The sequence below is a fragment of the Echinococcus granulosus genome, assembly GCF_000524195.1.
Source record: "Echinococcus granulosus chromosome Unknown EG_S00009, whole genome shotgun sequence".
NCBI classification, from domain to species: Eukaryota; Metazoa; Platyhelminthes; class Cestoda; order Cyclophyllidea; family Taeniidae; genus Echinococcus; species Echinococcus granulosus.
Genome location: NW_020170389.1, coordinates 1,436,057 through 1,447,072, shown reverse-complemented (window position 1 = coordinate 1,447,072; position 11,016 = coordinate 1,436,057). Strand labels below are relative to the sequence as shown.

Genomic DNA, 11,016 nt, shown 5'->3' with positions numbered 1-11,016 from the left:
CCATTGGAACACAAGCCTGCGTATCCCACTTACATAAACTGCTTTAAGCGTTGTTGATTCTGAGTGTTCCGAAAATGCCTATCTTATTCAAAAGGATCCAAAGGCAGGAAATCAAGCGACTCACGTCCTTACAGTGCTTAACTTACATATGGAAAACTGAAGGAAGTTCTACTGATATGGGCGCTGACTGTGAACTTAGCTGAGTTCCACATGCTCGAGATAATGGAGGATTATCATATCGGAAGACTCATACATCAAGCTCACATTCAAGCAACTCGCGGCCAGCTGCAGACTCAACAGGAATAGGTTTACCAGATCCACAACTAAAGATCTTATTAGTTTTTGATACGAATTTTCTGTCCATTCGAGCCCTAATTGAACAGCATCGGGACGTGAAGTCTGTCTTCACAGCTGAGTCAAGGTATGACTCGAAGTCGTTGGAATGTCATGAGAAGCTAAAGTTCAGAGTTGTAACTAGACGTAAAACGGCACTCGGTAGCAACAAAATTGTAGATCTTAATTCCAATAAATGATTTAAAATTGTGGAGTACGCATTTTAAAGCATCTTCTACCGACCTATCGACGTCGAATTGTAAAGCTATAATTGTAATAAAATAGGGCAATTCCAGTCGGTCTGCAGCAGTCCAAAGATCTGTGCGACCCCGACAGTAAATAAGACATAGGTCTAAGTTCAAATTTTAATCCTCTTTTGTTTACCGCTGATTTCTCTGGCCCCATAAGCCACATCATGCAAATTTATTTCGCTTTAGATAATCGTTCTTTCACAATTGACAAAGGCATCTTTAAATCTTCTACTGCCTTTAATTCTCTCAAACATCTTAAATCTTGGGTAGGTATTAGATCCTCGAGCACTTTCGAAGGTGTTGTGGGACACTCATAGATGATTTTGAGGTCCTGATAACTTCCTCACAATTTACTGCATCTCTGCTCCAAGACATCTAGCTGGACTAAGACAAGGCCCGTGTGATTTGAACGGATAGGCTCCCTGGTATTTGTGAAAGTTCCCAGTTTGGGCAACGTTCATTATGACTCTTCTCAAGGCTGATGGTATGACCCCTCGGGTTTGTGATGATCATCGATTCATGTTTAACAAGTTCCTCCTACGACACAGATGTGCTATAAATGAGCGAGATGCTATTATCCAAACTCGACTTGAAAGACGCCCATCTACAGACTCCGTCTGATGATGCTTCAAGAGATTTGACTGCGAATAATACTCCTTATGAACCGTTTTATGGTAGTTTTTCCCCTTTCGGTCAAAACCTTTCACCCGATACCTTTGGGGGTGTTACGGATGGCAGAATCGTTATTAACCGGGATGCTCGTGTTCATGCCTCCATCATGCAACATTAGATTGAAAAACTGCGTAAATTACCTGAGAAATGCCACCATTACAATATTTCATTCAGCACACCGAAGTGTATTTCTGACTCGTAGAAATTGGCCTTGCATTTCTCGTCATTGTCTGTAACTCCATTTTAAAGGCTTTCAGTGAATCGCACTCTTTTATGGACTCTCTTAGGTAGCGTTCTCATTTCGTCATCAAGTTCACTAGGTTGGCGAAATCTTCAGTTGAGCTTCAGCTCATTTGATGCCTTCAAATGGCCTGGTACATAAAAGTATATTGAGCATCTTATCCAACACTGTTCTAAAGGTATCATTACTTAAAAACGGGTAAACTTTTCATTTTATTTAGAAAGCACCAGCCAAATTGCCATAAGGACATTTTTGGATCAAAATTCGCGGAGATCTACACGCAAGTACTATAAATCGACATTACCGGTGCTTTTCATTAACTACTATCACACAAATTATTTATCATAATCGTTGACGAACCAGCTGAAAGGCTCATAAGTGAATAAAAAGTGGCCATACCCTTATGTAAGATGCTGCAGAATCGATCAAAGTAGCGAAACGAAATGGAGGGATACTGTGGGGAAGCGAATTCCCTTGATTCCTCGTCGAATACTTCCTCATAGAGTATGTAGCGAGCCAATTCTCCCCAGTGCTGATTGGAAGGCGGCCTTGTGCTGGTGACTGGAATAGCCCCTTTTGGTATTTCGCCATCCATAAGCAAACTTATCTCTGTAAACATTTGCAGCGGTTTTGAGTCATCTAGTTATATAAAATGAAAATACTAATAATTTTGAGTTTCCCGTATTCATGTTAAGTTAGTGTACTTGGCAAATAGTAGATAACGACCGAGAGGATCTTTTTTGGAGATAAAAACTAAAGCCAAACTGAGGAGCACAAGCACTGAATGTTTTAGGTGATGTGAGTGATTATGCATTGTATTTTGGTTTCTTTGGCCAGGTGATATTATTCTGATGTGTAGCTACTGGAAAATACCCCATCTTCTCTTTCACTTATATACTGTTTTAAGTTACTAGATATGTGAGCTGAGGGGTAAAGACATTTGGGCTGCTAGGTTTACCTCCTATGTTAGATTAAGTCTTGTGAAGCGCCATCGTTTTTAAATTTGAAAATCGCGTTTGCATTGAAAATACTGCTACTAGAAAGTTTATTTGTTTTGTAAAAACTGCAAACAGAAGTCGGGTTAATTTACTGCCAAATTCATTGCAGTATAATTATCACCCACGAGTTCTCGAATTTCACCAGTTGTCAGCAATGACTGACGTTGCTTCTCAGTTATTTCTTTGGACTCATGATAAGCTAAAAGTAACAGTGATTTTTGCCGGATCAGTTGATTGGTCGGAGATATTCTATCAACTGCCTATTCCTCGATGTATTTAACCACAAGTTTTTACAATGGATGAGGAGACACCATTCACATGACAAAATGTGCCGAATTTGAGTTTTCGATGCATCAATACGTAAACTAACGGAATCACCTATAAGTGATGCTCCGATCCCCTAGCCTGAGCCCCTAAGTCACACGCGTGGTCTCAAAGTGAATCACTCAGATTGGAAAGGGAAAAGAAAACAAAAACAATGGGTGACATGCTAGAACAACTAAACAAACAAGCGTTGGTGGTCAATTTTCGTCTGGGCTGTGCTAGATAAATAGTTTGAGTAACCTTTGCCATGCATAAAATCCGTGCCTTATAATTATCTTGAAAGCTGAATAAAAACCCGATTGTTCTTTATGAGATTTGCGAATAAAGCTGGGAAAATACTGATAAATGAAGCTTTAAAAATAAAATCAAGATCACAGACATAGCACTTCATTAATTTCCCCATTTGCAATTTTATACATATTTTGAAAGAGATTTCTCAATTAGACCAAATTATAAATGAAATTTTCTATGCAAATATTTGCAAATCAAACTCACGCCTAGAATCAGAATGTGGTTTTTCCCCGTAAGTCTTGTCGGTCATTTTACGGAGACCCTTTTCTCCGTTGGCTAAGTGCATTAGGCGGGATTCGGAGTGCAGTTCTTATTATATTAGTTTTTCACAAAGTGGAGCCTTCCGATTGGGTGGACAAGGTCGCTTGCAGTTATTGGTTCGTTGAGCCATGACAGTTCTCCTTTGCGAAGGTTTTGTTAGGCCTAAAGGTCTAGTAGTTCGTGAGGGAACACTTTTGCAATGTATTTTGCAGACGATTTTTGGGTATCAAACGATGAAACTTGATTGAGACGTTCTACAATGCACTCAGTTGTTTTTTGCTAGTGCAGGAACTTTACTATGAGAATAGAGGGCGTCTCTCGCTTAATTTATTTCTAATTTACTATCGTGACTTGTACTGCCTTGGTATAAAAGAGATCGTGTCAGCTATTCAAAGGCTTAGGGGAAGTACAAGCGATTTTTGAATTCCGTTGGGACCAAATTACCAAGGGGTTACCGCACATTGCACTTGTTTGTTCTTCTAGGTTATGTCTTGCTGTAGTTTTAAAAAAAATAATCCCCTTGTTTAGTTTTCTTCTTTATAACAAATTTGGTCAACTTTTCCCAGTTAGTAGTTGCGGGATATCACGTACCTCCAACAACCAATGCTCCCAATTTTTCTTAATTCTCAAACTTAAATTCTACGCAGCCAATGATCTTCCCTATTTATTGTTAAAAAACTAAAGGCTCAGGCAACCAAAGTTTAGGTTTTAATTTCCTTTTTGCACTAGGCCGAAGTGTCGGATGTCTCAAGCAAGTCAGATGCTGAAGATCGCAATAAAAAGTGCTCAACAGTATTTGGACATACTGATCTCATCACTCGTCGGTTGGCTAAGTTATTAGACGACCCCTCTTTGCGAGAAGATGTAGAATAGAATAGTTCGGGTTTTGGCATAAGCATATTAGTGCCTACACCTTCAAGACCTTTCATGTTGGAAAATCGACTGAGGCGACAATAATGACCAACCATTTGAGATGCATTTAAAAAAATTGCAAAATTTTGGGTGTATTTTAACGAGTTATTCAATTTGTTTAAAACAACTTTGAAAACACTCAAATTAGCAGCATACAGGCGGCATGCTCACGCTTTTGATGAAGCAACTGATGCTTTCTCAAGGGGTGAAGACTACACCATAAGTCGCTAATAGTATACGTGACACTGAAATTGTACACGGCAGTATTCGCCTCATTAAATTCTAAAGTGCTGAATACTTTTTGTCATACCTCTCGTCTTTTTTCCACAAATACGTAGGTTGGTAAAAAGATTAGACCGAAATTTTTAGCAAGTCCAGCCATATATAACAACTGGTCTGCGTTTAGCTTGATGTAATAACCGCATCACAACAAAAACTTCGCCTTTCAATTCCGATCACTTTTACAAAAAGCAACCTACCCATTTAAGAGAGCGTTTTGATGATTAGGCGTTTTTAATGTAAACCACGTCAGTCTTCTCTCACTTGACAATTGTACTTTTAGATGGTTACGTCAGGAGCAAAGGCCCTCTCCGTAATCGCGCAAAACCTGTTGTTGCCTTCATCATGTTAATAACCTTTCTATATCGCTGCACCTCCAAATTATGGGCTTGTGGCATAGAAATCGCCGTCTTTGTAAAAGCTCACAAAAATTAGTCGCACTATATTAATGGAATATACTATAGGTAAATTGCTAGCAATTGTTTTTTAAAGTATTATTTTTTGAAAAAATAGTTGTACTAATAAAAACCATTTAAATGGCTTTTTTGCTGAATTGTTTTACTTAGTGGGAGCTGATAATTTAACGACGCCAAATGTGTGTTGTTTACTCGGAATAAGCACTCCATTATATCCACCACGTAACATTATTTCATCCGCTTACAGCCCCGGGAACCACTTTATCAAACATCGCTACAAAAGTATAACCATTGGATTTTTTTCAAGTTTTTAATCGGTCTTAAATAATTTCACATCTCTCCAACGTTTTGGTGAGTACCTTAGGGGGGAGATTGTTAGGTGACAATTTGCTACCTTGGAATCATTTAAATTAAACTTAATTATCTTAGAAAAGAATTCTGAAATTTTGAACACACTATATTGCATTTAATAGCATGGACACTGAAATTTCTCAGTCCAGTAGTCATTACGATTATGCGGTAAACACAGCGTTACGTACCGGGAATCAGTTTTCGACAGCTGTACGCGACAGGGTACTCCTCGCTTCAATGGTAAAAGTTGTACAATTTCATCCAGTTCGTGTAAAACATTCAAGGATCTTCAGCCATTACCCAGGCAAATTTCAATGAGTAGATTTTTATGTTGACAACTCTCGCATGCACCCTTGTGTAGCCAAATGGACGAGCCTTACTAATTCCAACCCCATAGTAATTCCTCGAGATCCATTTTAAGCTCATCTGGAGACGTCTTTATCGAGCTCGCTGTCATAATTCGTGATTTTAAAGACAGCATAAGTGCCTTGCCTCCATCAAGTTTAGGGATATGTTTCATAATAATGGGATAAACACTTCAACGTTTAGCACTGTTATGTAATAGCCTAAAGATAGGGCAGTGACACCGAGGGGACGTGCGAATCCCCCAGAACGCTTATCACAGCTTGTTTGGACTAAGGAAAATACTTTTTTAGGTGATACAAATAGCTCCAGAATACGATTAGTTAAGTAAGCGGCTGTTTTAACCCCGCCACTGAGAATAAAGTATTGAGTAATTTATTGTGTTGTAGTCAAGGAACTTTGTTTGTTTCTCACATTTAAATCAAATCGGACTTTACTCGTAGTCAGCATGCATTCGTAATGAGTATGACGCAAAAGCGACTCAGAATTTCCAAGCCGATGTCATTACTTTTTATGAGTGAAAACCCAATTTCGAATTCCACTGTATGTAAAAGTTAATGGCATCTGCACAGTGGACGAAGGTCCAACCATGCGGGGATGGTTTGTATTTTATCTACGGTGGCGAAGAGAGCGAAATCTGAGGAACTTGGTTATGGCAAAATACATAAAACAGCCTAGATTTTTTAACCTATCGACTTGTTTCAAATGATTAGTCTGTTTTGCTAATTGAAAGGTCAAAATACATTCAATCTTGCTGGTAATTTACTCACAGACGCTATCATATTCTCCTCGCTAATGTCTTTATGTTCTGCAATGCAATTTTTCCTACTGCTTGACCCCTAATCCAAATTGGCACAATGTCTGATGTCGAACACACAAAATGAGATGTCCACAAACTGCAATCTGCTTTGAAATAGAGAAAGTATTAAAGCCATAGACTAATAAATTCCATACTTGATGAAATTTAATGATTAACCCTCAACGATCCAATGCTTTCGTTGTAGTGTGTGCTGACTGGGAAGACGAAAGAAGAAATAATGCTCAGGCAGAACATGTATTTGGGACGTAAAGTACAGGCCGCCCAGAGGAGGTACAGTGGCGGGGGCCCTTAGTGGTCCGTTACCAAAACTGAGAGTTAATCAAACAATTAACGTATTACACTTATCTACTTTATTGTTTCAAGCCCAACCAGTCTGCCACGTGATTAAACCCAGAGTTATCACTTGTCATATATTTTCGACCCTGATGTTGGAGAGTCAAATTGTTATCTTACATACAATCGGCGGTGGTGGAGGGCGTGCCAAAAGCAAAGCCTATATTCATGACGATAATGAATTCTTACCTTTTCATAATAATTAAAAAAAAAACTTGCCGTTAAATGCACTATAGAAGTTGATCATCCTTACTTTATTTACAGTTTAGTTTACACTGGGTCTCACCAGAATGTTATTCAGATTGTCTCAAAGCTTTATCCACGACAAACCCTTGTACTTATTAAATACTCGAAAAATGCCTTAATCGGGCCTCCCTTTATTTCATATAACAGAAGGCTTATTATATTCCAAATTAATTGTTTTATGAAGGTAGGAAACACACATTTCTCTACTAGTAAGTCTCCATTGAGTCACTTTCCAAAAGTGATGTGACAATTCTTGACAATTTCACTGAAGACTAATTGCCTACCCAATGGTAGGTATTAATTGAAAATGGGTCGCTAAATGGATCGGCTCAACAACATATCGACGATGTATGGATGAGCATTTGAACCCAGAAAGATGTCATTGCTATAGCACCACGTCATCTACGTTTCGCATTCATTACTATAATACCTAAGAAGGTTAGCAATTTATACCGCATTATATTATTACAGTCACGGTTTATCCTGATTTTGTCTAGGTTACTTACTTGTCACTCACTTTATTAGAAGGGATATTTCAGCTTTTCGCAATAAAAGGAACTGGGAGAAATATTCGACACAAAAAAGGCTAAAGTGCACACAACAAGGTTGTGAATCTGCACAAATAAAATCCAGATTTGACTATTCACTGTGAATTAATCATCAAGCATTACCAAGAAAATTGCCTTCGCTTCTAAGTATTTTGATATCGATGCATACCTACATTGAGCAAGGATTAGGAAGAAACTACCTGCTGAAATGCGGCGCAGTTTTCGATTATCTAACGCTCAGTCCAGACTATTTGAGGATAACTATAGCACATATTGAGAAGGTGGTGAGAGAAGATGTTTATGGACAAGCAACAAGCACATTCCAAGCTCCCATGACCAGAGAAGCTGGAATCGGGAATTTGGGCCTGTATCACTTGCGATTTTTAGTAACATTTTGCATTAAATATAACGAAACCACTCGGTTCCCAAGGCCCATACCTCTGTGTCGGCTAACAACGCTGGTCTTTGTGATGGCAAACAACGCTTTCAAATCAGGGTCGGGTACAGGAATTTCAAGTGACAAGTGATGAAGAGCATGCTAGCGAAATCGCCTTATATCACACCCACCTCTCATTCTACAGTGAGCTACGGGCAACTAGGCTGCCTGTCGAAAATAGTGCCTGTTTGGCTTTCTAAACACAAAGGCTTCACCGAGCGCTTTAAATAAAATTTCCATGCCTTTACTCCTTGCTGAAATCGCCCTCATTAGGGCTGGAGCACACAATTTGATGGCTACTTAAGCGCTGGATCGCAATTAACGTAACACTGCAGCCCCTTCGAGATGCGTAGAATACAATGACCTTAAAACTATCATCCCCTCTGCCTTACTGAACTTGAACCTAGCTTCTCGTCTGTGCAATTTGGACGCAGCCCGATCGACTCCCCGGTGTAGTATGCTCCAGTGTGCCATAAGCCAAATTTATTCAAACTTTCAATAAGTCCAGTACCGCTACTTAAAGTTGCGCTCATCACTACTCAACCCTATGCTCATGATCGAAAAAGAACCCTTAACGTTTAGACACCGAGGCGTACTCCACAGCGTGGAGAAGTGGCGGAATCGTAGACCAAAGCACTTACTCGACTTTAATTGAACGAGTGCAGTGCACTTTCCTAAAAAAACAATAAATTTAAAGCATTAACTCACAAAACAAACCCAGTGCCGCCACCCAATGTTGCGCGTTTCACTGCACAACCAAGTAATGAAAGAATACTCAATTTCAAGTTACTTTCGCTGACTCTCGATTCATGTTATCGAATTACTCACTAGAAAAATTTACCAGTCTGTAGGGCCTTAAAAATGAGATCAGCTTCACGCACCACGATTTCATCACTTCAGAAACGCCACTTTATGTAGCCAATCGTCCTCAGACATCAATTAATGCAACGTCCCATTTTTTTTTGCTCTAAGGTAATTGAGGCGTATTCTGACGCATGATTCAACTCGCCCTAATGCCGTGACGTCCGCAAGCGTGCTCTGAGATATAAAAAACGCACTCCCGTCTGGCAAATTGTATGTTGATTTATGGCCCTTTCCAAGGAGAAACAAATCCACAATCGCCCCTCGGGGAAAGGCAACAGCTAAACTACCGAAATTAACAGGTACCGCAGTGTCGGAAAGTGCTTAATCTAACGCACCACCCCGCCATAGTAGCTGCATTGATGGCCACTGCTCGTGACGTGTCACTTACAGTCACCTCCCTCCAAGGCGCTTGGTTTACTGGCGTCTAAGCCTTAAGGATAAAGTAAAAAACCCAAATGGCTAAAACTAGATTATTCGAGGCGAGCGCAAAGACACGTCAATTTGCCATACATGCAATCGTATTTGCAGACATATTGGAGAAAATTCTTTGGAACGCCAGCACTAAATGCGATACAAGTTCCTGGGGCACTTCTTATATCCAAGCCGAAAACTTATGAGGTGAAGGAAAAGATCAAAACTGGTACACCATTCACGAACGAAACAAGAACTCTTAACATCTAGACAGCGAGGTAAGTACTACGATGTGACGAAGTGGTAGGACTTTGCACAAAAATCACCAACTCAACCTTGATTGAATGAGTACAGCGTAGTTTAAAATCACTAAATTTAATGCATTTACTCATAAAACTAATCGCCACCGTACAAGAATCACCTACCGCTAAAACGTCAGTAATATGTATAGAAACAGAGCAGAGCGAAACGATGTTCGAAGATTAGGCCAATTACAAAATTTACCGTATTAACGCCAATGAGCTAGGACTACTGGTGAAATTGAACCAGATCAAAAATCTTGACCTAAGGTTAGAGATGCAACGGCAAATTAAACTGCGACTAGTCAAAAAATAAACCGGCATACAAAGCACATTAGGTGTGTATGAATGTTGACAACAAAGAAGAACCGGAAAGATCAAATAGCCTTCTGGCAATTATAAACTGCTTGGGTAAAAGGCGTGCAAAGCAGTGACGAAAATGGTGGACGCGGAGTAAGAAATCTATTATGGGACAATTTGGTGCATAACTACTTTGTACAGAACCGTAAAAACGCAAATTACTCTGCGTTTCACCAGTCTATTGCCCACTAAGAAATTTGGCAAGAAAATCTCTCGGTTTTTCGACCGCAGTTTCCCGGAAAACATCCATGACTTGGCAATCAGAGCGCCATAAATGAGCAACCTCCAGGAGATCGTTTTGACCCTACAAAATAAATTTGAAAAACAGGAAAATATACCCGATGTACAAGCAGATCAACTACGCGAATGTCCTTGACATCTTTGTTTTTCATAAACTCCTCCCTCAACTTTTGCTTCAACTGCGGAAGAGTAGCGGTCACATAGGTAAACCCATATTCCTTTATAATGAAGGGAAGTTGGCGATACCAAGCACGGTACAGATTCAGAACTCTCCGTTTTGCTTCCACAGGAGTTCTAGAAAGTATAGGCCTGACGACCTTAAAGCCCCCGGAGGCGGACATCGCCAAAGCACTAGATCAGCAAAACCGATTGATATAAACTACCCTCCAGGAACAAATACTAGCTTAAAGCCGATGCCAACTTGCAGACCAGTGGGTGATTTACACACATGAGCATGATTCAATATTTATGTTGAAAATTGCATTTCAATGAACATAAAATATTCATACACATAGGTGAGCAATGCGTCACTTATTCAAGGCACTATAAGTGAAGACAATGCCTTTGCTTTCATTTCCAGTATAATATAATAAATGTTGCTGTTAGATTATCTGGTGGGAAGTTCCTTGTATACAGGAGTTCAAAATGTTATACTTTAACTGGCATTTGTATCCAACGCCATCTTACAACCTTGTTATGACAGGCGAAAATATAAGTCACATCCTTCCGTTAAGTGTAAAATATTCTTCATCGTCATACTAAATACC

General features: G+C 39.6%; 3 protein-coding genes across 3 annotated transcripts in view; all 3 read right to left on the bottom strand. All coding sequences in view use genetic code 11, as the record gives it.

Moving 5' to 3' along the window:
• EGR_02167 (Sodium-driven chloride bicarbonate exchanger) overlaps window positions 1-364 on the bottom strand; it is a gene marked incomplete at both ends in the record, with an annotated part of 11,008 nt that extends 10,644 nt beyond the window's left edge. Inside the window, one exon of the mRNA XM_024491416.1 lies at window positions 265-364. Within this exon, the coding sequence (XP_024354269.1) occupies window positions 265-364 (100 nt within the window). The remainder of the gene's footprint in view (window positions 1-264) is intronic.
• A 1,449-nt stretch (window positions 365-1,813) lies between these two features.
• On the bottom strand, window positions 1,814-3,396 carry EGR_02166 (hypothetical protein; the record flags this gene model as incomplete). The annotated part of the gene is made up of 3 exons (XM_024491415.1): window positions 1,814-1,860; window positions 1,897-2,136; window positions 3,315-3,396. 3 exons carry the CDS (start codon window positions 3,394-3,396, stop codon window positions 1,814-1,816), a joined length of 369 nt encoding a protein of 122 aa, XP_024354268.1.
• Window positions 3,397-10,187: 6,791 nt separating this feature from the next.
• Window positions 10,188-10,590, bottom strand: EGR_02165 (NADH dehydrogenase [ubiquinone] 1 alpha subcomplex subunit; the record flags this gene model as incomplete). The annotated part of the gene is made up of 2 exons (XM_024491414.1): window positions 10,188-10,313; window positions 10,348-10,590. 2 exons carry the CDS (start codon window positions 10,588-10,590, stop codon window positions 10,188-10,190), a joined length of 369 nt encoding a protein of 122 aa, XP_024354267.1.
• Between the last annotated feature and the right edge of the window lie 426 nt (window positions 10,591-11,016).